Source organism: Pseudopodoces humilis, chromosome 1, assembly GCF_049639895.1.
Source record: "Pseudopodoces humilis isolate 2021_Gansu_Grassland_sample_001 chromosome 1, ASM4963989v1, whole genome shotgun sequence".
Lineage (NCBI taxonomy): Eukaryota > Metazoa > Chordata > Aves > Passeriformes > Paridae > Pseudopodoces > Pseudopodoces humilis.
Genome location: NC_142200.1, coordinates 200,202 through 228,186, shown reverse-complemented (window position 1 = coordinate 228,186; position 27,985 = coordinate 200,202). Strand labels below are relative to the sequence as shown.

The window sequence follows — 27,985 nt, the reverse complement described above, 5'->3', positions numbered from 1 at the left end:
CAGTGGGACCGCCTGCTTTATTGATGTGTCAGCTTGGAACATTGGCACTGCTGGGGATGCAGCAGCTCTGCTGGGGATGCAGCAGCACTGCTGGGGATGCAGCAGCACTGCTGGGGATGCAGCAGCACAGCTGGGGATGCAGCAGCTCTGCTGGGGATGCAGCAGCACTGCTGGGGATGCAGCAGCACTGCTGGGGATGCAGCAGCACTGCTGGGGATGCAGCAGCACTGCTGGGGATGCAGCACAGCTGGGAACGCAGCCTGAGCGAGCCAGGAATGCAGCCTGGGCCAGGAATGCAGCCTGGGCCAGGAATGCAGCCCCAGCTGGCTGAGTGTGGATAAAATCCCGCTGGGATGCAGCTGGAGCGACGCCACGAGGCACGAGCAGTGCAGGGCGGGTGGTGGCACACAGAGCTCCAGCAGGGACCGGAACATCAGCACGAAGCAGGAGGCCAGAGGCAGCTTCCCACGGCACAGCGGGAGCAGCAGCACAGCACCGGCACGGAGCACCAGCGTGGTGCAGATCACCAGGACAGCACAGAGCTGGATTTCCCCAGTGCAGCCTGAGCAGCAGCAGCAGCAGCAGCACAGCAGGAGCAGGAGCAGCAGCAGCACAGCAGGAGCAGCAGCACAGCAGGAGCAGCAGCAGCAGCACAGCAGGAGCAGCAGCAGCACAGCAGCAGCAGCAGCAGCACAGCAGGAGCAGCAGCAGCACAGCAGGAGCAGCAGCAGCACAGCAGGAGCAGCAGCAGCACAGCAGCAGCAGCAGCAGCAGCAGCACAGCAGCAGCAGCAGCAGCACAGCAGCAGCAGCGCAGCAGCAGCAGCAGCACAGAGCAGGATGACAGAGCCAGTTTTCCCCGGCACACCAGAAGCAGCAGGAGCAGCACCGGCACAGAACACCGGCACTGAGCAGCACACAGCAGGATGCCAGAGGCAGATTTCCCTGGCACAGCAGGAGCAGCACCAGCACAGAACACCAGCAGGATGCCAGAGGCAGATCTGCCTGCCCAGCAGGAGCAGCACTGGCATGGAGCAGTGGCATGGAACAGCAGCGTGGTGCAGATCACCAGGACAGCACCAGAACCGGATTCCCCCAGCAGAGTCTGAGCAGGAGGAGCAGGAGCAGCACCAGCACAGAGCAGGATGCCACAGGGGGTTTCCCTGGCACAGCAGGAGCAGCACAGCACAGAGCAGGATGCCAGAGCCGATTCCTCTGGCACAGCGGGAGCAGCACCAGCACAGAGAACAGGCACGGAACACCGGCATGGTGCACATCACCAGCACAGATCCAGAGCTGAATTCCCCCAGGACAGCGGGAGCAGCACCAGCACAGCACAGAGCAGGATGCCAAAGGCAGTTTTCCCTGCCATGGTAGGAGCAGCAGGAGGAGAACTGGCACAAACCCTGGCAGCACAGAGCAGGCTGCCAGAGCCAGTTTCCTATGGCACAGCAGGAGCAGCACCGGCACAGCACAGAGCAGGATGCCAGAGCCAGTTTTCCCTAGCACAGTGGAGCAGCAGGAGCAGCACTGGCACAGCACAGAGCAGGATATCAGAGCCAGTTTTCCCTGGCACAGCACAGAGCAGGATATCAGAGCCAGTTTTCCCTGGCACAGCACAGAGCAGGATATCAGAGCCAGTTTTCCCTGGCACAGCACAGAGCAGGATATCAGAGCCAGTTTTCCCTGGCACAGCACAGAGCAGGATATCAGAGCCAGTTTTCCCTGGCACAGCACAGAGCAGGATATCAGAGCCAGTTTTCCCTGGCACAGCACAGAGCAGGATATCAGAGCCAGTTTTCCCTGGCACAGTGAGAGCAGCCCCGCACGGCTCTTGGACAGAGACAATTCCTGTTTGCACTTTTCTCCACCTCAACGAAGTGTCCCTGGCAAAGGGCAGCACTGGGCTGGTGGTGGTGGCAATTCTCCCATCTCCAGGCTGGGGACTGACACTCCAGTCAGCACAGGGAGAATGGGAGGAAGAGGCACCAGAGCTTTCTCTTGAAGATGCTGAGAGATTTTGGAAGGCTGTAGGAGGAACTGGGAAATGAGAAGGATTCTGTGGAGCATCAATGAGATTCCTGCTGATCCATGTGTGGATCCAGGTGGTGGGTCATGATTTCTGGAATTTCTTCTCAAGACATATCATGTCCAGCTCACACAGTCCCAGCTCATCGTGAGGATTCTGAGCACAGGCAGCACAGTGGAGACCTTAAACCTGGAGAAATTCAGGATGGAGCGTGGAATGTGGCAGATGGGAAGCTACACCGGGGCTCTCCAAGCCTGCTCCTCCCCTCCCCTCCCCTCAGCAAGGACCATTCCAGATGGCAAAGAGGAAAAAATAGCTTTGGGACCCGCAGCGAGAAAAGCCGATCGTTCCCAGAGGGAAACGGATCCTGTTGGGGTTCCTGCAGCAGCTCCACAAACCCCACTGGGAAGGGGCTGCTGGGGGTTGCTGCCCACCCCCCCACACCTCCCACTGCGAGCAGGGACCAGAACTCGAGTCCCAACGTCCCGGGATGTAATTCCTGGTGTTTGCCGAGTCCTCCATCAGCTCTTGCCTTCCCAGAGCACGGATTGGGCAGATCCCCGTGGGCCCAAGGCCCGGCCAGCTGAGTCCTGCTGCAGTTTGGTGGGTCAGGAGCCCTTTGGGATCCTCCAGTCCGGCACCTTGATCCCCTGGGAACGGGGGCTGCGGTGGGTCCCCAGCTCACAGGGCTTGGGAGCGGTGCTTGTGGAAGGCGCTCTCCAGGAACGTGGCCAGCTTTTCACAGTCGTCCTGAAATCCAGACATGCCAACAGCTCCCTTTGCTGGGCTGGCCCAGACACCTCCAGCCTCCCTCAGTCCCAATCCCGAGCCCTTCCTGGGCTGGCCTGCCCCAGTCCTGCTGTAGCTTTGGGCTCCCCTGGTACAGGACTTGGAGGGGCTGGAGCGTGTCCAGGGCAGGGAACGGAGCTGGGAAGGGGCTGGAGAATTGCTGAGGGAGCTGGGAAGGGGCTGGAGAATCCCTGAGGGAGCTGGGAAGGGGCTGAGCCTGGAGCAAAGGAGGCTCAGGGGGAATTTCTGGCTCTGCACAAGTCCCTGGCAGGAGGGGACAGCCGGGGGGGTCGGGCTCTGCTGCCAGGGAACAGGGACAGGAGGAGAGGGAACGGCCTCAGGCTGGGCCAGGGCAGGTTTAGGAGGGATATTTGGAAAATTCCTCCTGGAGAGGGCTGCCCAGCCCTGGCCCAGCTGCCCTGGCAGTGGTGGAAGTGTTCCCATCCCTGGAAGAGTTCAGTAAACGTGTGGATGTGGCACCTGGGGATGTCATCAGGGTCACCTCCCATGTTTGGTCACAGGCTGGACTCAATAAGGTCTTTTCCAAAATTAATTATTCTGTGATTCCTTAAGTAAGGAACCAGCCTCCTTCCCTGGGTGCTCCCCTGGTTCTCCCACTCAGAATTATTTAAGGTACAGCTAATTAAAGTGTGCCACGAGGGGCAGCTCCCCTCGGAACAGCTCCTGCAGCAGAGTCCGGAGGGAACAGAGATCCACGCCCTGCCTGTGAGGAGCTCCAGGGGCTCCAGATTCGGCCACAGCAGGGACTCACCTCGTGGATGAATCCGTAATGCACCAGCTCCGTGGCCAAATCCTTGGAGTTATCAGCTGCAGAGACAAGGAGCAGGAGAACATGAACATGGACACAGCTCAGGGAGCTCCTGTACCTGGGAGAGTTGGGAAAACGGGGCAGGGAGGTGGAACAAGGTTCCCAAAGCTCCCAGAACACAGCTCTGGACAATGTGCACTTGGAAAGGCTTTGTTTGGTGTTGTAATGCAGTTAGGAAAAATGGTATGAGCCAAAGAATGCACCCCCAAAAATGCAGACTTGTAAGTTCTTTCCCTTATCTTCTTCTCCCAGTTCCCCTTACTGGTTGTGTAAATCCCCCCACCCCTTTCCCCTGTCCTCAGAAAGGGGTGCTCATCAATACCTCTTCCTCTTTCCCTCCTGCAACTTCACCCCGAAGGATTCCAAGAAATAAAACTGCGACTGCCATCTCAGCAAAGGGGAAGAGCCTCGTTTTTAGGGTCTCCTTTGGAAGCTGTTCTCCCTCCCCTGCCTCCCTGGCTGCTGCGGGGTGGGCAGGGGCAACAGAGGGGCAGGGGACAAAGTAACAACAGCAGCTTGGCTCAGCAGGGAACGCCCCAGGACAGTGCCTGTGGCAGAGCCCGCGAGGGGCTGGGGAAGGAGCAGCTCCCAGGGACCATTCCCAGCTTTCTGAGGGAACCCTGGCTGTGAGGGAGCCCTGGGGCTCTGGCTGCCCAGGGGCTCCTGATATTCGGGACCTTTCCCAGGCCCCTCCGACAAGGATCCACCTTTCCTTTGGAAAAGTGCTGGGAATGAGGCTGGAGCTCCACTGGGACCACAGGAACTGCCCACTGTGGGTCCTGCTGGGAATGCAGCTCTGGAATGACCGCTGGATCACTGCCTGCCAACTGCACCCTATGGGCAGCGTGGTGGAAACCAGCACAGGGCCCAGCTGGGCGAGGGCTGGGACAAAAAGGGGAAAGGAGAAAGAATGGGAAAAGGAAAAAATAAGGAGAAAGGAAAGGAAAAAATAAGGAGAAAGGAAAGGAAAAAATAAGGAGAAAGGAAAGGAAAGGAAAAAATAAGGAGGGAGGGAAGGGAAGGGAAGGGAAGGGAAGGGAAGGGAAGGGAAGGGAAGGGAAGGGAAGGGAAGGGAAGGGAAGGGAAGGGAAGGGAAGGGAAGGGAAGGGAAGGGAAGGGAAGGGAAGGGAAGGGAAGGGAAGGGAAGGGAAGGGAAGGGAAGGGAAGGGAAGGGAAGGGAAGGGAAGGGAAGGGAAGGGAAGGGAAGGGAAGGGAAGGGAAGGGAAGGGAAGGGAAGGGAAGGGAAGGGAAGGGAAGGGAAGGGGGAGAGAGAGAGAAGGAGAGAAAGGTAGGGAAGCTGGCACATTCTGTGTCCAACAGAGCCTCATCCCGACAGGGCCATGGGATTCCCCAGCATCCACAGCCAGCATTCCCTGTGGGAACATACTGGGCAGCAGGTCATAGCTGAGCTGGCGGTGCAGTTTGTCCTCCAGGATGAGCAGGAGCGTGAGCTGTGGAGAAAGGAGAGAGTCTGCTCATCCCAACCCCTCCAAAGGCACCAGCAGGTGCTGGCCAGGGATGGGGGAGCTCTGGGGCAGTGCAGGGATAGGGGAGCTCTGGGGCAGTGCAGGAATGGGGGAGCTCTGGGGCAGTGCAGGGATGGGGGAGCTCTGGGGCAGTGCAGGAATGGGGGAGCTCTGGGGCAGTGCAGGAATGGGGGAGCTCTGGGGCACTGCTGGGATAGGGGAGCTCTGGGGCAGTGCTGGGATAGGGGAGCTCTGGGGCAGTGCTGGGATAGGGGAGCTCTGGGGCAGTGCAGGGATAGGGGAGCTCTGGGGCAGTGCAGGAATGGGGGAGCTCTGGGGCAGTGCAGGGATGGGGGAGCTCTGGGGCAGTGCAGGGATGGGGGAGCTCTGGGGCAGTGCTGGGATAGGGGAGCTCTGGGGCAGTGCTGGGATAGGGGAGCTCTGGGGCAGTGCTGGGATAGGGGAGCTCTGGGGCAGTGCAGGGATAGGGGAGCTCTGGGGCACTGCTGGGATGGGGGAGCTCTGGGGCAGTGCAGGGATAGGGGAGCTCTGGGGCAGTGCTGGGATAGGGGAGCTCTGGGGCACTGCTGGGATAGGGGAGCTCTGGGGCAGTGCTGGGATGGGGGAGCTCTGGGGCAGTGCTGGGATGGGGGAGCTCTGGGGCAGTGCTGGGCAGGAATGGGGGAGCTCTGGGGCAGTGCTGGGCAGGAATGGGGGAGCTCTGGGGCACTGCTGGTGCCCCGGAGCAAGTCCAGGTCCCTGTAAGTTCTGGGCCAGAAAAAACAGGAGTCCAGAAGTGTCTGGAAACACCAGAGACATCCAGACACTCCAGGTGTGTGTCCCACAGGCCAGGGGAATTTGTGACCTTTTGGGAATTCTCTCACTGTACAGGACAGGAGTGAGTTCTTTGGGTACCATGGAAACTGGCTGAGGCCTTTCCCAGTCTGACTCCCAGGTACCATTTCCTGCTGTGATACCCCAGGCAGATTTCCCTCGGCCATTTTCCTGTCAGATTTCCTGGTGTGATTTCCCAATCCCGTTCCCAGTGGATGTGCAGGGAGCAGGTCTCTCCCAGTGCCGGGAGCGGGTCGGGATGCAGGTACTCACGTGCCACTGGCTCTTGTCCTCGTTCAGCTCCATGTTGCACTGCATCTGCACCACCTGGAAAAGCCCAACTCGGGATCAGCCTGGACACGGCCCCTCTGGCCCTGGGGTCTGCAATTCCTCCTGACAGCCCGTGATTCCTCTCCCAGCTCTCACCTGGGCCAACAGGAGAGGTGTCCCTGCAGCAGGGATGGAGACTGCAGGAGCTGTCCCCACCTGGAGCTGGCCTTACCTTCCTGGTCTCCACATCAAAGGGCTCTGGCGTGGGAGTCTTGGCTTTCTGAGGATCCTCCTGGGGCTGGGAGAGGGCGCGGGGGAGGGCGTGGGGTCTGGAGACAGCGAAGTTCATCAGGGGGTAAATCCCATTCCTGGCACGGACATGAAGGGAGGACAAAGAGCTGATTCCAGCCCCTGGGCCCCGCAGAGCTGGCTCTGCAAGGAGCAGGGATGGGCTCCGAGCACAGCTGGGGACAGCTCCGAGCACAGCTGGGGACAGCTCCGAGCACAGCTGGGGACAGCTCTGAGCACAGCTGGGGACAGCTCCGAGCACAGCTGGGGACAGCTCTGAGCACAGCTGGGGACAGCTCTGACACTCCACGTGCTCCCAGGGAGCCCAGGCAGAGCTGGGAGCTCCAACACACCTGACATCCTCCAGGAACTTGTCGAGCTCAAGGAAGGAAACCTCCGAGTACCTGGGCAGGGAACAGGATGGGAGGGTTCAGGGAGTGAAGGGCTCCTTCCCACGGCACCGGGATCTCCAGGCTGGATCCTGTGGAATCTCCCCCATCCTCACCTCCACTGCGCCCCGGGCCGACCCTCCCTGCGGATCTCGGCCATCACCATGTTCAGGTCCAGCTCCTTGATTTTCTCCTCCACCACGTTCTCTGGCATCAGATCTGGGGCAGAGGCACAGGGGGTGTGTGGGTCCTGCAGCCCCTGCTCCAGGGAGGGGCTGGGAGTCCCTGCCTCCCTCCCCAGGCTCTGCACATGGAATCACGGAATGTTTTGTGTGGGAGGGACCTTAAATCCCATCAGTCCCACCCCCTGCCAGGGGCAGGGACACCTTCCCCCATCCCAGGTTGCTCCAAACCCCATCCAATGTGGCCTGGAACACTGCCAGGGATGGGGCAGCCACAGCTTCTCTGGGCACCCTGTGCCAGGGCCTCAGCACCCTCACAGCCAGGAATTCCTTCCCAAAATCCCTCTAACCCTGTCCTCTGGCAGGGGGAAACCATTCCCCCTTGCCTTGTCACTGCATCCCTAGTGCAAAGACTTCTGCAGCTCCTCTGGAGCCCCTTCAGGCACTGCAAGGGGCTCTAAGGTCAGCTTGGACCCTTCTCTGCTCCAGGCTGAACATTCCCAGCTCTCCCAGCCTGGCTCCTTGGGAGAAGACGAGTTTGGGGGTCCGGGTGGTCCCAGGCACTCACACTGGTGGTTGATGAAGCAATGGGCTGCCAGCAGCTTCAGGGAATGCACCTCGAAGAGCACCCGGTGGAAGAGGAGGTTGTTGGCGGTCGGGCGCTTGTCCGGGTTCAGGGTCAGGCAGGACAGGATGAACTCCTGGGATCAGAGCAGGGGCACGAGCTGGAGCAGAGCAGCACATTCCCCTGCTGCTCTCACAGGAGCATTTCACACAGCCACAGAATCATGGAATCACTGGGGCTGGAAAAGAGCTCCCAGAGCAGCGAGTCCACCCTGTGCCCGATCCCCACCTTGTCACCAGCCCGAAGCACTCAGTGTCCGAGTCACTCCTTGGGCAGCTCCAGGGATGGCCACTCCAAACCTCCCTGGGCACTTCCAATCCCTGACTGCCCTTTCCACGAACAAATTCCTGCTGATGTCCAGCCTGAGTCTCCCTGGCCCAGCCTGAGGCCGTTCCCTCTCCTCCTGTCCCTGTTCCCTCCTGGCAGGGACTTGTGCAGAGCCACGAGGGCCCCCTGAGCCTCCTTTGCTCCAGGCTGAGCCCCTTTCCCAGCTCCCCCAGCTGCTCCAGACCTTTCCCCAGCTGCATTTCCTTCCCTGGACACATTCCAGCACCTCACATGTCCTTACCTGGGGACCTCAAAGCTGCCCAGGGCTGGAGGTGTCGCAGCAGTGCCAGCACAGGGCTCACTGCCCTGGCCTGGGCTCACACTGTTTTTAATACAATTTCCCAGGACACAGATCCAAAGGGCTCTTTCTGCAGCAGGAGCCCCAGGACAGGGAGCTGCAGCAGAATTCCGGTGGGCAGAGAGGGAAGGGGGTCCCCACTGGCCCCATCCCAGGTGCGAGCCCAGCAAAGGCTGCAGGAGAAGGGGCAGAACCGGGATCAGCCCCGAGAGCAGGAATGTGGTGCTGGGAGTGGGGAAGGGGCAGGATGAGCAGCAGAATCCAAGGGATCCGCCTGTTCCTGCTCCCTGAGAGCACAGGAGCCAAATCTGCCACTGCTCCTCCAGCCCCTGCCCTGCTGCTGACAGGGGATGGGCCAGGATATCTGGGATCTATCCAAAAATGATCCCAGGGGTGCCAGGTGGGCTCCCCCAGACTGGGACCCTCAGAACCACCTGCCCCAGAGACCCTCGGGCGCGACTCCAACCGCTCCTGGGTGCTCCAGAGGAGACTCCCTGGCTCTCCTGAAACGTGGGAGCTGTGGGATCTGAGGGCAGGATTTACTGTGGGATGCCTCGAGAAACTCTGGGATCAAACAAGAGAATCTGGGGAATGTACAAACTCATCATGGGATGTTTTGGAGACTGCCACAGGAAGAGGAAGAGGAAGGGGGGTTGAGTGGCTCAGGGTGGATGGAGGGGGATCAAAGGTTCCAGCTGTTCCTCTGGCTGAGCCCAAATCCCAACTGCTCTCCAGACTGTCCTGTCTCCTTATTAAACCTCGTTCCCAAGTATTTATGGGGAAGCTTGTTCTCTGTTCCCTGGATCCACGTGGGCCCCAGGCAACGTGGAGCTGGAGCAGCTGAGGAGTGAGATGGAGCTTGGGAAGGGGGCACAGGTACCCAGGACACCACAGGTGTGAGGGACATCGGGGACACCCATGGGACAGGGCCAGACCCCTTCTGCACCTCCTGGGAACTGGCAGGATGGGATTTACACCCAGGAGGGATGAGGGATGGGATTTCCACCCAGGAGGGATGAGGGATGGGATTTACACCCAGGAGGGATGAGGGATGGGATTTCCACCCAGGAGGGATGAGGGATGGGATTTCCACCCAGGAGGGATGAGGGATGGGATTTACACCCAGGAGGGATGCAGGACAGGGATTTACACCCAGGAGGGATGAGGGATGGGATTTACACCCAGGAGGGATGCAGGATGGGATTTACACCCAGGAGGGATGAGGGATGGGATTTACACCCAGGAGGGATGAGGGATGGGATTTACACCCAGGAGGGATGAGGGATGGGATTTACACCCAGGAGGGATGAGGGATGGGATTTACACCCAGGAGGGATGAGGGATGGGATTTACACCCAGGAGGGATGCAGGATGGGATTTACACCCAGCAGGCTCCTCCAGCTGCACTCACCCTCATGTTGGGATCATCCAGGGAATGCCGGGCCCGGGCGATGGCCTCCTCCGAGACCCGTGTGTCCCCGTTGGTCTGGATCTCCAGCACGGCCATCTGGGAGGGGAAGCACGGCCAGTCCATGGGGGCTTCACTGGGGACACCCCCAGGCAGGGGACTCCTCAGGACAGGGGACTCCTCAGGACAGGGACACCTCAGGACAGGGACACCTCAGGACAGGGACACCCCAGGACAGGGGACAGCTCAGGACAGGGGACACCTCAGGACAGGGGACACCTCAGGACAGGGACACCTCAGGACAGGGACACCTCAGGACAGGGGACACCTCAGGACAGGGGACAGCTCAGGACAGGGACACCTCAGGAGAGGGGACACCTCAGGACAGGGGCACCCCCGGACAGGGACACCCTAGGACAGGGACACCCTAGGACAGGGATACCTCAGGACAGGGACACCCCCAGACAGGGGACACCTCAGGACAGAGGACACCTCTGGACAGGGGACACTTCAGGACAGGGGACACCTCAGGACAGAGGACACCTCAGGACAGGGGACACTTCAGGACAGGGACACCCCCGGACAGGGACACCCCCAGACAGGGGACACCTCAGGACAGGGGACACCCCCGGACAGGGACACCCCCGGACAGGGGACAGGGGACAGGGGACAGGGGACACCCCCGGCCAGGGGACAGGGGACAGGGGACAGGGGACAGGGGACACCCCCGGACAGGGGACAGGGGACAGGGGACAGGGGACACCCCCGGACAGGGGACACCCCCGGACAGGGGACAGGGGACAAGGGACACCCCCGGACAGGGGACAGGGGACAGGGGACACCTCTGGATGGGGACACCCCCGGACAGGGGACACCTCTGGACGGGGACACCTCTGGACGGGGGACACCCCTGGACAGGGGACACCCCCGGCCAGGGGACAGGGGACAGGGGACAGGGGACAGGGGACACCCCCGGCCAGGGGACAGGGGACAGGGGACAGGGGACAGGGGACACCCCCGGACAGGGGACAGGGGACAGGGTCCCACGGTTCCCAGGGCCCCGCCCCGCTCCGCACCTCCAGCGCGCACATCCCAAAGGAGAAGATGTCCACGGCCGTCCCGTCCGCCTTCTCTGGAACAGGGACCGGGACACGTCAGGGCAGAGCCCCCCCTGGAGACCCCCACCCCGCACAGGACCCCCGTGTCCCCCCAGCCCCACTCACGGCCGTATTCCGGAGGGAAGAAGTGAAGGTTCCGCAGCTCCTCCCGCTCGATCCTGATGGGGCTGCGGAGATCGTCCGGGAGCGCTGGGGGGACATGGGAGAGGGTCTGGGGGGGCTGAGGGGTGGGGGTGTGAGTGTGCCCACCCGGGGGGGATGGGGAGTGTGAGTGTGCCCCCCCGGGGGGGATGGGGGGTGTGAGTGTGCCCCCCCGGGGGGGATGGGGGGTGTGAGTGTGCCCACCCGGGGGGGATGGGGGGTGTGAGTGTGCCCCCCCGGGGGTGTGGGGGGATGGGGAGTGTGAGTGTGCCCACGGGGGGGGGATGGGGGGTGTGAGTGTGCCCCCCCGGGGGGGATGGGGGGTGTGAGTGTGCCCCCCCGGGGGGTGTGAGGGGATCAGGGGTGTGAGTGTGCCCCCCCGGGGGGGATGGGGGTGTGAGTGTGCCCACCCGGGGGGGATCGGGGGTGTGAGTGTGCCCCCCCGGGGGGTGTGAGGGGATGGGGGGTGTGAGTGTGCCCCCCCGGGGGTGTGAGGGGATGGGGAGTGTGAGTGTGCCCCCCCGGGGGGTGTGAGGGGATCAGGGGTGTGAGTGTGCCCACCCGGGGGGGATCAGGGGATCGGGGGTGTGAGTGTGCCCACCCGGGGGGGATGAGGGATGGGGGAGGATCCTCATGTGTGTGCCCCTGCCCACCCCCAGCCTCCTCCCATCCCAGGAGACCCCTCTGCTCCCCCCCGGGAGCAGCAATTCCTGAAGGGATGAAGGTGCTGCCTCCCCACAGAGCCCAGGATGCTCCCCTGGGGGCGGTGCCCCTCTGGGGGGGCTGAGGGGCGGCAGGGGGGGTCCCCAGGGCAGGGGTCACTCACCGTTGGCAAACACCCGGTGCCAAACTGCCAGGCAGCGCCGGACGGAGCCGCGCGTTGGGAAGGGAGGAGAGGGCAAGAAGAACGAGTGACACCAAGGTTGGCACCCCAAAAAGGGACCCCACGCTTCTCGGGGGTCCTGCCTGCCTAGGACCCGCCACACGCCCCACAGGACCCCTGCCCCCTTCCTCCTGCCAACCCCCTTGGACCCCCCAAACCCCCTTGGACCCCCTGTGACCTCCTCAGAGCCCTCAGACCCCTCTGGATCCCTCAGACCCCCTTGAACCCCTCTGGCCCCCTCAGACCCCTCTGGATCCCTCAGACCCCCTTGAACCCCTCTGGCCCCCTCAGACCCCCCCAGACCCCCCCGGACCCCTGGGGTGGGGCCGGCGCTGCCCCACCGGAGCCGATCTTGATGAGCCCGTTGTGCTGGATGAAGATGGTGTCGCTGGTGAGGTTGCCGTGGATGATGGGGGGCTCACAGGAGTGCAGGAAGCTGGGGGGGCACAGGGGTGTCCCGAGCACAGCCCGCACCCCTGGGGCCCCGCGGGGCAGGGCAGGGAGCCGGGGGAGCCTCACCTGAGAGCCGAGAGGATTTGGGTGCACCAGCGCTTCCAGGCCTAGGGCAGGGACAGAGCAGGGACAGAACTGCAGCAGCCAGGACACGCTGGCACCCATGGCCAGGCCAGGGCTCCCCATCCCGGCCATCCCTAGGACAAGGGACATCCCCTGTGCCCTGCCAAAGCTCAGGGTCCTTTAATGACATCCCCAGCACTGGGGACATCCCCTGTGCCCTGCCGAGGCTCAGGGTCCTTCCCTGCCATCCCCAGCACCACGAACATCCTGCAGGAATGTCCTCCAGGAACATCCCCTGCCTGGGGCTCTGGGGTGTGTCCCACACTGTCCCACAGTCCTGTCCCTGTCCCCTGTTCCAATGACTGCAGCAAATGGCTCAGGGCTGTGGGAGAGCTGGGAGGGACACTGGAGGAGGGATGGAGTGGCTGCCAGAGGACAGGGATGGACGGGATATTGGGAAGAAACCCGTCCCTGGGAGGGTGGGGAAGTCCTGGCACAGGTTGCCCAGAGCAGCTGTGGCTGCCCCACCCCTGGCAGTGCCCAAGGCCGGGTTGGACAGGGCTTGGAGCAGCCTGGGATAGTGGAAGGTGGCCCTGTCCATGGCAGGGGTGGCTCTGGATCATCCCACAGCTCCCTCGCAGCCCTGGGCAGTGGCTTTGCAGGTGATGCTGGTCCCTTGTCCCCAGGTGCCAGCCCTGGGCAGGGGCAGCACACCAAGAGTGGTGACACCTGGGGCAGTGCCACCCACTGCAGCCACTCCCACCTTGGGGCCAGTGGGATCCAGCTGGGGCTCTCCTGGGGCCCAGCAGGGTCCCCACGTGACCCTGGGAACAGCAACTCCCACCTGCTCTGCCCTGTAAGATCCCAGAGACCCTCCCTGGGACGGGGACACAGAGCCACCCGCTCCAGCTGGGACCCCTGTCGTGCTCCCAGGACTCACCCGGGCATTCATGGCCTTGTGGTTCTTCTTGGTTTTCTTCAGGAACTGCTTGAGGCTCCCTGAGGACACGTACTCCGTGATGAAGATGACCTGGCAGGGGACAGGGGGTCAGCTCCCCCCAGCCCGGCCCCTCATGGGGAAAGGAGGCTGAGGAGCAGAGCTGGGACCCCCTGGTGCCCCCCGGCCCCCTACCCGTGCCTTTGAGTCCTTCACATCCAGCCAGTACTTGTGGAGCTTCACAATGTTGGGGTGATCCACCAGCACCAGCTGCTCAAACATGGTCTTGATCTTCTCCTGGGGGCACACAGAGCACAGGTGAGGTCCTGGGATGGGCCAGGACAGGTGAGGTGGAAGGGAAGGTCCTGGCATGCAGAAGGTCCTGGGATGTGGCAGGGCACCCCCAGAGCTGGGGGTGTCACAGGGACGCTGGTCTGAGGTCCAAAGGACCTGCCTTTGAGGGAGAAGCCAAGGAGGACCCAGTGCCAGAGGGCAGGAGCCCATCCTGCCAGGCTGTGCCCCACCCAGGAAGGTGTGGGGGGCTCTCAGGGTCTCACCTCGTGTGCTTTGAAGGCCTTCTTGTCAGTGAAGAGCAGCTCGTTCCACACCACCTCCACACCCTCCTCCGTGTCCATGGCCAGGAAGGTGCTCTGGATGCCGGGCATGTTTCCCTGGTTCACCTGGGGAAAGGGGAGGCTTGAGGGATACGCTGAGGGGAGGATGGCACCACCTGCTGCACAGGCAACTCACCAAAAAAAATCCATTTTCTTTTCTCTTTGGCACAGGAACATCCTGGCCTGATCAGCCAGGCCTTACTGGTCAGCCTGGCTGGTTTATCCACAGAGCCACCTCCAACCATTTCTGGGAATGCCGAGAGTTTCTGCCCACATGACCCCACGGCCTTGGGAGGTGCAGTGTGGCTACAGCTTTGTTGCACAATCATCTCCGTGTCACTGGCACAGCAGTGAAGGCTTCCAGAATGATTGACACTGACACTTCCCAGAGTAAAAGCACACATAAATAAATAACAAATAATAAATAAACCAGCCTGAAACGCAATTCCTGCCCAGGAAGAGCAGTCTCCATGCTCTTACAACGCTCCCTGCCATGGCAACACGGCACTGTCTTACAAATAAAGCTTTTTTGAAAATAAGGTCTGTGGGGTGGCCACGGAAGAGGCTCTGGCTGGGACCTGGAGCATGGAATAAATTTCCAGCTGGTGCCGGTCCTGTGGGAGCTCTGGGCCAGGAGGGAGCAGGAGAACCAGCCTGAGGGAGCAGGTCCTGAGCTGGCCCCTCTGCCTCTGGAGCCACCCACACCTACACTGTCCAGGGAAAATCAGAAGGTCTGGACAAACCAAAGCCACCACATCATCTCTGAACATCCTGAGGAGCCTGGGTGCAGCCCCAGGATCTGTCCAAGCACTTCCCATCCCCAGAGGCCACAGATCCCTATCCCAGGACCCTGTGTGGAACAGCTCCGCAGGTGTCACCTCGGCAGGTGACATCCTGCACGGACCTTCCCGGTCTCCAGACCAGCCATGACCGCCAGGACCCATCTCCAGCCCAGGCAAAACCTCCAAGGCACCTGGCTCAGACCCCCACCCCAGGACAGGGCTCTTGCCTCCCAGCAGTGCTGCCTGCTGCATCCTGACCCGCTGCATCCTGACCCGCTGCATCCCGACCCGCTTCACCCTGACCCGCTGCATCCTGACCCGCTGCATCCTGACCCGCTGCATCCCGACCCGCTTCACCCTGACCCGCTGCATCCTGACCCGCTGCATCCTGACCCGCTTCACCCTGACCCGCTGCATCCCGACCCGCTGCATCCCGACCCGCTGCATCCCGACCCGCTGCATCCCGACCCGCTGCATCCCGACCCGCTGCATCCCGACCCGCTTCACCCTGACCCGCTGCATCCTGACCCGCTGCATCCCGACCCGCTGCATCCCGACCCGCTGCATCCCGACCCGCTGCATCCCGACCCGCTTCACCCTGACCCGCTGCATCCTGACCCGCTGCATCCCGACCCGCTGCATCCTGACCCGCTGCATCCCGACCCGCTGCATCCCGACCCGCTGCATCCCGACCCGCTGCATCCCGACCCGCTGCATCCCGACCCGCTGCATCCCGACCCGCTTCACCCTGACCCGCTGCATCCTGACCCGCTGCCCACCCCAAAGCATCCCTGTGGGAGTGGCACTGCAGCCCCCCCTGCTCCTGCCCCTTCCTGTGGGGCTGGGGCACTCCAGGCCTGGGGCCGTGCCCCTGTCATGCCCTGTCAGCCTGAGCAGGGGCACAGTGCCCACTGCACCTGCCCCCACTGCACCTGCTCCCATCCCATTTACCCCCATCCCATCTGCCCCCACTGCACCTGCCCCCATCCCATCTGCCCCCATCCCATTTACCCCCATCCCATCTGCCCCCATCCCATCTGCCCCCACTGCACCTGCCCCCATCCCATCTGCCCCCATCCCATTTACCCCCATCCCATCTGCCCCCATCCCATCTGCCCCCATCCCATCTGCCCCCACCCCATCTGCCCCCACCCCACCTGCTCCCATCCCACCTGCTCCCATCCCATCTGCCAGAAGAAAAGGGGGATTGTTCTGCTGCTCCTGGGGCAGGTATGTGGTGTGCTGATGCTGGGGCTGGGGCTCAGGGCTCATCCTGGCTGCCAGGGCTTGTCCTGATGCTGCAGCTGGTCCCACTGCTGGGGTTCATCTTGCTGTTCATCTCGGGGCTCATCCCACTGCTGGGGCTGGTCCCAGTGCTGGGGGGCTCATCCCACTGCTGGGGCTCATCCCACTGCCTGGGTCTGGGGCTCGTCCTGCTGCTGGGGCTGGTCCCTGCGGTGCTCGGGGCAGCCGTGGGCACTCAGCACCCCCAGCTCATGAGCAGGGCACGCCCAGGCAGTTCTTGGCCCCGTTCCTGCTGCGGCCACACAAAGCACCTCTGTTCCTTGTTCTGCCCGGCACAGGCTCCGCGTGCTCCGCACAAAGCCCAGCACGGACGGCGAGGGACTCGGCCACAGCCCTTCCAGAGATGCCAGTGATCCCAGTGCACACACAGCCAGAGCGGGAATCACAGACTGCTTTGGGATGGAGGGACCTTAAAGCCCATCTCTTCCTGCTGACACACAGGAGGAGCCCAGGGGGTCCCTCCCAGCTCCAAACGAGCTGCTTTTTGAGCCCCCGGGGCATCCCGGTGCTCAGGGCTCAGACACTGGATCTGCCGGGATCCGGGAGGCTCTGGAACGTGACGGGGAGGAACCTTCCCTGCTCCGTGCGGACACGAACGTGCTCCGTCTTGTGCTGAGTGAGAACAAAGCTGATCCTCACCAGCTGCTCCCGCTCCGAGCTCCGGCCTGGCCTCCATAAATAAATAAACGCGGCACTTTCCACACAGCCCGACTGGGACAAAAGGCAGTGGTGCAGGTCTCCATGGTTTACCCCTTGTGCTTTGTCCCCCATGGTTTATGCCTGGTGGTTTATCCCTTGTGGTTTATCCCCAGTGGTTTATGCCTGGCGGTTTATCCCTTGTGCTTTGTCCCCCGTGGTTTATCCTTCCTGGTTTTTCCTCAGTGGTTTATCCCTGGTGATTTATCCCCCATGGTTTATCCCCCGTGGTTTAACCCCCATGGTTTATCCCTGGTGGTTTTCCCTGGTGATTTATCCCCCGTGGTTTATCCCCCATGGTTTATCCCCCGTGGTTTATCCCCCATGATTTATCCCCCATGGTTTATCCCTGGTGGTTTATCCCCCGTGGTTTATCCCCCGTGGTTTATCCCCCGTGGTTTATCCCCCGTGGTTTATCCCCCATGGTTTATCAGCCATGATTTATCCCACATGGTTTATCCCCCGTGGTTTATCCCCCGTGGTTTATCCCCCGTGGTTTATCACCCATGATTTATCCCCCATGGTTTATCCCCCGTGGTTTATCACCCATGGTTTATCCCCCGTGGTTTATCCCCCGTGGTTTATCCCCCGTGGTTTATCCCCCGTGGTTTATCACCCATTATTTATCCCCCCGTGGTTTATCCCCCGTGGTTTATCCCCCGTGGTTTATCTCCCGTGGTTTATCTCCCATGGTTATCCTCGCTGCTCGGTGAGCACCACTCAGCTCCGGCGCCGCTCCAGCGCTGGCCGGGCCGGGAGCGCCTCGGCTGCCGGAGCGCGCTTGGCCGGCGCCCGGAGCGCCCGCTGGGGACGGGGCAGGGCAGGTTTACCAAAGATCAGGTTGCAGCTTCCCATCAATCGCTTCCTTCAGAGCTTTTCTCGTCAGCGAGGGCTGAGACAGGCACGGGAACGGGCTCAGGGAAGCAGCTCTGGGGCCTGGGAGGGCAGCTGGGGGATGGGGCTGGGAATAACGGGAGAGGAGTTTCTGCTCCCACGCCAGGGGGGCTGTGAGGTCCCTTCCCACCCAAACCATTCCATGATTCTCCACTCACTGCGTGCACCGATTATTCCCCTCCTTTGTGCCACCACGACATTTGATGCTGGGCACGGGTGGGATTTGGGGGCCCACGGGGCCTCGCAGCGAACACGGGGTGCCTGGAAAACCTCTGCAGAGTAAATCCCAGCCCGGCCGCTCCACCCCAGGGTCCCGGAGCTGGGTGACAGGGAGGGCCATGTCCCGGTGGGACATGGGAGTGCCGGGCAGGGGGACACCCCGTGGGCAGCAGGGAAGGGGGGAGCCCCTGCGGGGGCTGCTGGCACTGGGCCACCCAAGCCCCCCAAACCTCGCGTCCCCTGGCCCTGACCAAGGCTGTGCCCCCCATCCCCCAGCCAGGCAGGGCAGGGGTGGCTGTTGCAACACAGAAATCATTTCAGAAAACATGGGAAAGGAAAATAATGAGCTGAGAGGGCTGAGGCCCCAGTTGGGGACACCTGAGCTGTGTCCTGCAGGTCCCCAGGGTTCAGGGACGGGGAGCAGCAGCACAGGCAGAGCCTGTGGCAGGTGAGGGGTCACCGACCCCCTGTGCCCTTGCTGTGTCCTGGGGAAGGGGCTGTCACCCCTTCTCAGAGCAGGAAACACGTTCCAGGCTCCCAGGCTCAGCTCCCAGCTCCTGCTTTGGGGTCCCATTCAACACCTGGAGGGCCACCTGCAGTGCCTCTGGCCCCGGCGAGGAGACTGCAACAGCAGCAGCCCCAGGCAATGCCAGATCCGCCCGTCCCTCCGCTGGCAGTGGCTGTCCCACGGCAGGAGCACTCAGGGCTGGGGACACCCACGGGCCCACGGCAGAGCAGCTCAGCCCTGCGGCTCTGCCGAGGAATCCGCGGCGCCAGACAAACCTGTTCTGTCCGTGCGATCCTGTTACATAACGAGCAGGTGAAGGGAACGCACGAGATGGAAAAGATTTTGATTCCAGTGAAGCGTTTGATCCTGTCTGTCACAAACCCATGAGCTCAGCACTAATTCAGCCCTGAGCCCGAGTGGCTGAGGAGCCCCAGCTGAGGGTGGGGAGGCACGGGGTGAGCTCTGCCACTGGCACAGCCGTGGTGCCCCAGACAGCTACTGGTGACCAGTTCCATCCTGGAGCACCGAGGAAGGAGCAGAGCTGGGGCAGAAGGCAGCAGGGCCGCTCAGTCAACCAGAAAAACCACCCCAGTGCATGGCTGTGCTCCGGGCCTGGGAGAGCGGGCAGGGAAACTGAGTCAGGGACAACCCAGCGGGATGGGCAGTGACAGAGCTGCCCCACCCAGGGCAGGAGGGGCACCCAGGGCACCCAGCCCTTTTCAGGAACTCTCCCTGTCACAGAATCATCAAAGTCCAGGATGCTGTGGGGAGAGACCTTAAAGCTCACCTCATTTCACCCCCTGCCATGGACACCTGCCACTATCCCACTGCTCCAAGCCCCAACCAGGGGCACTTGGACACTTCCAGGGATGGGGCAGCCACAGCTTCTCGGGGAGTTCCATTGCAACGCCTCACCGTCCTCCCAGGGGACGAATTCCTTCCCAATATCCCATCCCAATATCTAACGCTGCTCTCTGGCACTGGGAAGCCACTGTGCATTCCCAGGAGATTCCTGCTTGGCAGCCCCAGCAGCATGGCTCCGTGTGTAATCCCAGCAGACAGGGATCCTGCCTCTCCCAGCAGGACCTTGAGCAGGGCTCCTCGGGAACGCTGCTGGAGGGTGCCCCTACCCAAGGGTGGGAGGGCTGGAAGCCTCAGCTTCCCTCCATGCCCACGGGTGCCCTTCCCTCCTGCCCAGCAGCTGCCCGAGCAAACACTGTGATCCCTGTTCTCGGGCCGCTGCTGCAGGAAAGGGACAGAGGAGTATTTTTCCACTGCCCACACCAGAGCCAGGAGAGATCCTGCATGGGGCAGTACCAGGACTGTTGTTTCCTGGGAGAAGCCGTTCCCTGCACACACCTGCAGCCAGAGCCTGGAGCAATGTTTGCTTTACCCCCAGGCCCTGCATGGCCCCGGGAGGGGACACAAACCTGGGGTCAGCCCAGCCCAGCACCCTCTCCCAGGAAACAGGGCTGGGGCTCTGCAGGATCCAGGAGTTCAGGGAGAGGATCCCAGTGCCAGCCTGCACCGGGCGAGTGGAGCCCAGAGGGGTTGGGGCAGAAGGTGGGAGCAGCAGGTGCCCAAGGAAAGGATGCACAGGTGGTGCTTCATCCCTGGGCATTGTGTAGGCCATCCCATGGGAATGCTGTGCCCCACCCCATGGGAATGCTGTACTCCATCCCATGGGAATGCTGTACTCCATCCCATGGGAATACTGTACCCCATCCCTGGGCATTGTGTACCACATCCCATGGGAATACTGTACTCCATCCCATGGGAATGCTGTGCCCCATCCCATGGGAATGCTGTACCCCATCCCATGGGAATGCTGTGCCCCATCCCATGGGAATGCTGTACTCCATCCCATGGGAATGCTGTGCCCCACCCCATGGGAATGCTGTACTCCATCCCTGGGCATTGTGTACACCATCCCATGGAAATGCTGTACACCATCCCATGGGAATGCTGTACCCCATCCCATGGGAATGCTGTACCCCATCCCATGGGAATGCTGTGCCCCACCCCATGGGAATGCTGTGCCCCACCCCATGGGAATGCTGTGCCCCATCCCATGGGAATGCTGTACCCCATCCCTGGGCATTGTGTACCACATCCCATGGGAATACTGTACTCCATCCCATGGGAATGCTGTGCCCCATCCCATGGGAATGCTGTGCCCCATCCCATGGGAATGCTGTACTCCATCCCATGGGAATACTGTACCCCATCCCATGGGAATGCTGTACCCCATCCCACGGAAATGCTGTACCCCATCCTAGGCCATGCCATGACCCATCCCACTGCACCAGTGCCCACCAGTGCCCACCAGTGCCCACCAGGGACCAAGGCCCAGGGCACCTTTGCCGTGCTCAGCCAGGACACAGCAGGCTCTGCTGGATGAGCATCCCAGCCCAGCGGGAAGCAGCAGCAGCAGCAGCAGCCTCGGTGGGCCAGGCAGGAGCAGAGACCAGCAGGAATCAGCCCAGCTCAGAGGAACGGGGTCTGATTCCAGTGTTTTCCCCCTGCTAACCGGCTGAGCCGCAGCAAAGCAGCTCCAGGAAAGCCAATGAAACCCTCGGTGACCAGCCTGTCATCCCTGCAGGAAGCTCAGCCACGCGTTTGCCATCCAGCCCTCGGTGCAGAGCTCACCCACAGCATTCCAGCAGCTTCATCCGTCCTGTAACACGGCCCGGGACACCCCCAGCCCCAGCAGAGGAACACAAAACCCTCCGGGACTGCCGAAGGACTCCGGTTACAGCAGACGAAAAGCAGGAAGGAGCCGAGGGGCACAGAGGGGGCTCCAGCCTGCAGGACTCGGCTGCAACGCCTGGGCACTGCAAACAACACCACCCCTTGGGAAAGCGAGGGAAAGGGCCAAAAAAGCTTGGATAAAGACAGGAAAGGGAAAAAAACATGGCAAGTGCCAGGAATTATAACACTTTGGGTGGGGGGAGCACAAAGGAACGGTCCGGGAGCTGAGGAGCCGCATCCGTTTGGGAAACCGAGGAGTCAGGACACGGGCACTGCCTTGGAGCAGGCAGGGAGCTGCAGCCAGGAATTCCCATGGAGGAAAGGATGGGATAAAGGAGCTGCAGCCAGGAATTCCTTGCAGAATATGGATGGGGATAAAGGAGCGTGTTCCTGCATGAAAAACCACAAGTTCCTGCACTGAAGCCTCACCGCAGGCTGACGTCAGCCCCCTCCCCAGCAGCAAGAACAAGGCACGGGATTGTTGTGGCCGGGTAAGATCCCGAAGGATTAAAAGCTCCGTGAAATGGAGAACGTGGCACGGGGAGAGCAGCCCCGAGGCACCATCCAGAACAGGCCCGCTCCGCCCACACCAGCTTGGAGGGTGATGGGGAGGACTCTAAATCTGGCACAGCCAAGGCTTGTTCCTTGCCAGACCCCTGGAGCACGTGCTGGGGACAGAACTCCACTGTCTGCTTCCAGCAACATTTATCTGCTGCTGAGTTTTCCACCGGAATTCAATTTCCTTTCGGTTTATCCTTGTCTAGAAGCCCCTGGGGTGCCCCAAAACCCCTGTTCAGAGCAGAGCCAGGGTGAACCCTTCACTGTCCTCAAGTGTTGGATATTAGCTCTAAATCTTTGGCTATTAACCCTAAAGACTTGGATATCGGCCGGAATTCTCGGATATTAACCCAAAAGTCTTGGAAGTTCAGAGATCAGCTGAGCTCGGCAGAGTCACCCCAAGCTCACCCTGCAAAGTTCACCCGCAGCAAACAAAAGCGGTGGAAGCAGAAAGAGGCAGGAAAAGAAGGAGCCAAGTCCTGCAGCTGATCCCCCTGCGCTGGAAAAGCTCCTCACAGCTCCGCACGCTCCGAGCCCGGATCCCTGGGGATGGCTGGCAACAAAGCGGCTTTTAAAAATAACCCTGTGGCAGATATTGCATAGTTGGAGCCTCCCCAAATCATCCACCACGGAACCGGCGATCCCGCTGCCAACTGCAAACCTCATTAATGCCTAAAAATGGGAACCCCCTGCACCTCACAGGATTCCAGCGCTTACACTGTTTTTCCATGTTTTGTTTTCATTTTCTGATCTGTGGGAACCTACAGCAACACCCCAAAACCTCCCCCTCTTGCTGATTTTTTAACATAATTTTATTTTCCTTAAATGCTGTTTCAGCACTTCTTCTCTGCATTTCTACCGTTGTTTCCCTCTTTCCCTTCTTTCATCCTGCTGGGTGAGTTAAAGCTCATGGTTGGAGTTGGAGAATCCCAGGATGGTGTGGGTGGGAAGGGATCTACAAGACCCCCAGTCCCACCCTGTGCCATGGGCAGGGACACCTTCCATGGGACCAGGCTGCTCCAAGCCCCAGTGTCCAACCTGGCCTGGAAAACTTCCAGGGATCCAGGGGCAGCCACAGCTGCTCTGGGCACCTGTGCCAGGGCCTGCCCACCCCCACAGGGAACAATTCCTGCCCAAGATCCCATCCAGCCCTGCCCTCTGCCACTGGGAGCCATTCCCTGGCTCCTGTCCCTCCGTGCCTTGTCCACAGTCCCTCTCCAGCTCTCCTGGAGCCCCTTCAGGCCCTGGAAGGAGCTCTGAGCTCTCCCTGGATCCTTCTCCTCTCCAGGGGAACATTCCCAGCTCTCCTGGAGCCCCTTCAGGCCCTGGAAGGAGCTCTGAGCTCTCCCCGGAGCTTCTCTTCTCCAGGTGAGCACCCCCTGCTCTCCCAGCCTGGCTCCAGAGGGGCTCCAGCCCCGGAGCAGCTCCGGGGCCTCCTCTGGGCTCTCTCCAGCAGCTCCAGCTCCTTGTGCTGCTGTTCCCCAGGGCTGGGGCAGCTCTGCAGGTGGGGTCTCAGCTGGGCACAGGGGCAGAATCCCCCTCCCCTGCTGCCCACGCTGGGGGATCAGCCCAGGGCACAGGAGGTTTTGGGATCCCAGTGCACGTGGCCTGGGCACGTCCAGCCTTTCCCAGCACCCCCAGGTCCTCTCCCCAGGGATTCCTCCAGGCAGAGCCCCCATCCTGTGTTTGTGCTGGAGCCTGAGCGCAAGGTTCCCACCTCCCCAGCCTGTCCAGGTCCCTCTGGATGCCCCATCCCTTCCCTCACTGAACTCCCAGGGTGCTCCAAAGCAAATCCCACATTGGGAGCAGAATTACGAGCAAGGGACAGCTCCAGGGTGGCTTGGAGGAATAAATTATAGGAGCAGCTCCAAAGTTCCATCCGTGAACCGGAGCTGAGCTCTGCCCCAGCACTCACCACTCTCATCCCAAGGGAAGGCCTTCAGGAACCCAGAGCACGCTGCAGCATTCCCACAGGGAGCACAATGGGCAGGACAGGTGGGACAGGTGAGGAGGAGCGTGTGGAAATCACAACCTGAACCCGGGAAATGTGACAGATGAACGTGGTGGGACCGGCACTCGTGAGCAGCAAATCCCTGCAGGTCACAGCCCCCCTTTCTGGGCAGATTGAGGGTTTGGGAACGCAAACCAGCAGGGATAAACCAGATTGATCCCAGCACTGGTGCTGGGGCTCACCCACAGCAAAGGTGCAAAACTTTCCACAAAAGCAGAAAACCAAGTTTCTTCTCCCTTCTGCTCATACTCCCCTGGGTGGGTGGGAAAAGCAAATGAGGTCATCAAAGCAAGGCTGAAAGAGCCCCGGTGTTCCCACGTGGAAAATTCTGTGCCAGCAGAAGTTCACAAACAACAGGAGAGCTCTGAGAGGGGCAGGGCAGGGCTGGGGCTGTGACACTGCAGGGCCACGGAGCTGCTGCTCCTCACACCTTGTCCGAGTGCTCCTATTCCCTGAACTGCTCCTATTCCCTGAACTGCTTCTATTCCCTGAACTGCTTCTATTCCCTGAACTGCTTCTATTCCCTGAACTGCTCGTGGCACCCTCCACACCCTGAGGAATAAGGGATGATAAATAGGCCGAGGAGGCTGGGAAGGGAGATTGTTCCCGGGGGGCAGGGCAGGCCCAGCACAGCCCTGGGTGTGAAAACAAGGTGCAGTCCTTGTGTCCATATCATTAATTCACCTTAACATCTCGCAGTGCCTTTCAGTCTACAGAACCATGGCACCACGGGATGGTTTGGGCTGGAAAAGCCTCTGAGCCCCCTCAGTGCATCCCCAGCGCTGCCAAGGCCACCACTAGCCCATGTCCCCAGGCACCACACCCACAGGGATGTTAAATCTCCCCCAGGGTGGGGTTCCACCTCTGCCCTGCGCAGCCCTTTCCAGGAGGAATTTTCCCAATATCCCACCTAAACCTCCCCTGGCACACCTCGAGGCTGTTTGCCCCTGTCCCTGTTCCCTGGGAGCAGAGCCCCACCTGGCTGCCCCCTCCTGTCAGGGAGTTGTGAAGAGTGAGAAGGTCCCTCCTGAGCCTCCTTTTCTGCAGGCTGAGCCGCTGCTGAGCACCCCGGGCCAGGCAGGAGAGCTGCCTGTGCTCCATCAGCATTCCGGGCTCCCAGCTCTGCCACCCTGCTGGCCCTGCTCTCCAGACCAGAGACCGGGCACAGCTCTGCAGGTCCCACACAGGCCCTGGCTCCTGACAAAACCACATTAGGGAAAGAAATAATTACAATCAACCTTCAGGGGAGTGAGGGAAGCTCCCTGCGGGCACAAATGCCAGGAGTACTGCGGGCAGAGGAGAGCGGATCGCCAGCGCTCGGCTCCTTCCTGCACGTCATGAAGCATCTGTGAATTCGCACAAACACAGCTCCTCCACAAAACTTCCTCCACTTGGCAATCAGGGAGCCTTCCTGCCGCTCCGGCTCTCCTGGAACAGCTGTCCTGCCCTTGGAAAGGCCAACCCACCCTTCCCACCGCTCCAGCTAGAAAATCCCTGTGGAGGGAGAGCACGGCACAGGGACGGTGACCCAAAGCACTCGCGTGGAGATGGCACCGGAGGGTTTCCACTTCCCCCACGCCTGCACAGGAGGACGAACCCCCTGGGCCAGATTCAGGCTCCAGAAAGCTCCTGCACAAAATTAGCATTGAAATCCTCATGATTAAACATCGCTGTTTGGCCAGAACACACGGAAGGAATTTTCCAAATCTCCCACCTAAATCTCCCCTGTCCCAGCCTGAGGCCGTTCCCTCTCCTCCTGTCCCTGTTCCCTGGCAGCAGAGCCCGACCCCCCCGGCTGTCCCCTCCTGCCAGGGACTTGTGCAGAGCCAGAAATTCCCCCTGAGCCTCCTTTGCTCCAGGCTCAGCCCCTTCCCAGCTCCCTCAGCCCCTCCTGGGGCTCCAGCCCCTTCCCAGCTCCATTCCTGTCTCTGGAAATGCTCCAGCTCCTCAATGTCCTCCTCTCCATGAGGGTCAGGGTCAGGTCTAGTGTGGGGCACGAGTCTTCCAGAGAGGGGGAGGGAGCAGGACCGGGGGAAGGGGGATGTGTGGAAGCACCTGGCAGCACCGAGGGACAGAAGGGCAGGTGCTGACGGCGCTGGCAGGAGCAGATGATCAGCCAGGGGCACGGTATCAGTCAGGAGCAGGTTATCGAGATCTCAGCAGAGCCCAGACCGGGAATTCAGACTGGGAGATGCAGCCGCAGGCAGAGCTGAAGGCAGGGGCCGGGTTCTTCACCGGGGAGAGGGGAGAGATAAGGGCCACGTAAACATTTGGCCTTGGATGGGCCTTTTCCCCTTCAGACGCCGGCAGCGCCTGTGGCGTCTCTCCCTCCGTCAGGATTCAGCCTCCGGCTCTGCTCCCTGTTCCTGGGTGTCCTGACAGACACGGGGTGACTCCAGCCCCATTTTGGGGGAGACAGTCCTGATGCTGCGCTCTGGCACAGGAAGACGAGCTGAAGTGGACTAACCCGGTTCTCTGGAGGGGAGGAACCGGCTCTCCAGCGCTGGGGGTGCCCTGTGAGGGCAGCCCCGACACCCCAACATTGACCCCGCTCCCGCAGGAGCTCCGGGCCAGCGCCCCGGGGTCACCTTTCTGCGACCCGTGTCGCTGTCACCGGGCACGGCTCAGGGATCCAGACCAGCAAAACCCTCCAGGAGCCCCCGGCAGCCGCAGCACGGCTGGTCCCGCGGGCATCGGAGCCCTGCCCTTGGGACGGGCCCGGGACTGAGCCCCGGGGCACGGCCCGGCTCTCCACACCTGGGCTTCCCACCCCGGGGCACGGCGAGCCCCGCTCCCGGGCCCTCCCAACGGGGCACAACGAGCCCGGGTTCCGGCTCCTGGCACCCTGCACCGGGACACGATGAGCCCGGCCCGCTGCTCCAGACGCCCCCGAGCAGGGCACGGTGAAACGCGGCTCCTTTGCACGGAGCAGCCCCCACCAGCAGCCGCACCGGGGCACGATGAGATCGGCTCCCCGCACACGGGCACGGTGATCCCGGTCCCCGCACAGGCTCCCGCACCGGCACAGCCCGCACCGAGACAAGGCGAGCCTGGCTTTCCGCACCGGCACACCAAGCGCTGTGGCATGGCGAGCCTGGCTCCCCGGGGCTCCCCGCACCGGGCTCCCCGCACCGGGCTCCCCGCACCGGGCTCCCCGCACCGGGCTCTCCAGGGACTCGCTCCCCACACCGGGCTCCCCGCACCGGGCTCCCCGCACCGGGCTCTTCGGGGATTCGCTCCCCGCACCGGGCTCTCCGGGGCTCCCCGCACCGGGCTCCCCGCACCGGGCTCCCCGCACCGGGCTCTCCAGGGACTCGCTCCCCGCACCGGGTTCCCCGCACCGGGCTCTCCGGGGACTCGCTCCCCGCGGAGCCGCTCCCTGCATCGCCCTCCAGCCACGGTCCCCGCCATGCCCTGGGCACCTGCGAGAGCTCCGGCCCCCGCGAAGGGCGAAGGGTCGCGCTGGGGGCCCCGCAGAGCCCGGAGCCCCGCAGGGCCCGGCGGCGGCGGCCCCATCCCCATTCCCCGGCATCCACATCCCATCTCCCGGCCTTCCCCTGCCCGCATTCCCATGGCCGCCCTCCGGCATTCCCTCCTGCCGCGCCCGGCTCCCACCTGCTCGCGGCGCTTCTGCCAGCGGCCGCAGGGACTCTCCTCCAGCACCTCGCTCTCCTCCTCGCTCTCCTCCTCCTTCTCCTGCGCCAGCCGCGCGTCCGGCTCCGGCACCGCCATCCCCGCCGCCAAGCGCGCCCTGCGGGCTGTGCCCAAACCTGCGGGGCTGTGCCGAGCTCAGCTGTGCCGAGCTCTAGTCCGAGCCGATCCGCTTCGATCCGAGCCGATCCGCTCCGAGCCGATCCGCTTCGATCCGAGCCGATCCGCTCCGAGCCGATCCGCTCTGAACCACGTCGAGCCGAGCTGATGCGCGCCGAAGCGAACGGAACCGAGCCGAAGGGAGCGAAACGGAGCGGAGCCGGGCCGAGCCGAGCCGGGCCGATCGCAGCGGCACCGCACGGCTCCGCCCCGCCCCGAGCCCCACCGCGCTCTGCCGGTGCCGCGCGGGGCCGGCCCGGGCTCGTCCCGCCCCGCTCCGGACGTGCGGCCGCGCACGCCCCGCCCCGCCGGGAGGGGCCCCGGCACCCTCCAGCACCCCCGGCACCCCCCGGTACCCCTCGGCACCCCCCGGTACCCCTCGGCACCCCCCCGAACCCCCCGCACCCCCAGCACCCCCGTACCCCTAACAACCCCGCACCCCCCATACCGGGATGCGCCGCCGGGCTCCACCCGCCCCGGGGCCGTCCAGGGTCCGTGTCCAACCCCCC

At 62.3% G+C, this 27,985-nt stretch overlaps 1 protein-coding gene across 2 annotated transcripts; it reads right to left on the bottom strand.

Annotated features, from left to right (window-relative positions):
* Positions 1 to 27,707, bottom strand: NRBP2 (nuclear receptor binding protein 2). Of its 2 annotated transcripts, none has more exons than XM_005533062.3 (18): positions 27,282 to 27,707; positions 13,886 to 14,008; positions 13,524 to 13,625; positions 13,332 to 13,421; positions 12,395 to 12,435; positions 12,217 to 12,311; positions 11,819 to 11,842; positions 10,957 to 11,040; positions 10,810 to 10,865; positions 9,737 to 9,832; positions 7,644 to 7,776; positions 7,010 to 7,112; positions 6,858 to 6,908; positions 6,449 to 6,584; positions 6,220 to 6,273; positions 5,034 to 5,097; positions 3,590 to 3,645; positions 1 to 2,778 (listed from the first exon to the last, which is right to left on the bottom strand). In XM_005533062.3, exons 1-18 carry the CDS (start codon positions 27,396 to 27,398, stop codon positions 2,710 to 2,712), a joined length of 1,494 nt encoding a protein of 497 aa, XP_005533119.1. In that variant the 5' UTR covers positions 27,399 to 27,707; the 3' UTR covers positions 1 to 2,709. The 2 variants fall into 2 exon arrangements, with proteins under 2 accessions (XP_005533119.1, XP_087918314.1); XM_088062188.1 differs by lacking the exon at positions 27,282 to 27,707 and adding an exon at positions 14,079 to 15,004.
* Positions 27,708 to 27,985: the final 278 nt, after the last annotated feature.

Coding starts and splice junctions, on each gene's coding strand:
- NRBP2 (XM_005533062.3), bottom strand. CDS start 27,398: ATGGCGGTGCCGGAGCCGGACGCGCGGCTGGCGCAGGAGAAGGAGGAG. Junction 6,585..6,857: donor AAGTTCCTGGAGGATGTCAG/GTGTGTTGGAGC, acceptor TGTCCGTGCCAG/GAATGGGATTTACCCCCTGA. Junction 5,098..6,219: donor AGGACAAGAGCCAGTGGCAC/GTGAGTACCTGC, acceptor CTTTCTCCACAG/CTCACGCTCCTGCTCATCCT.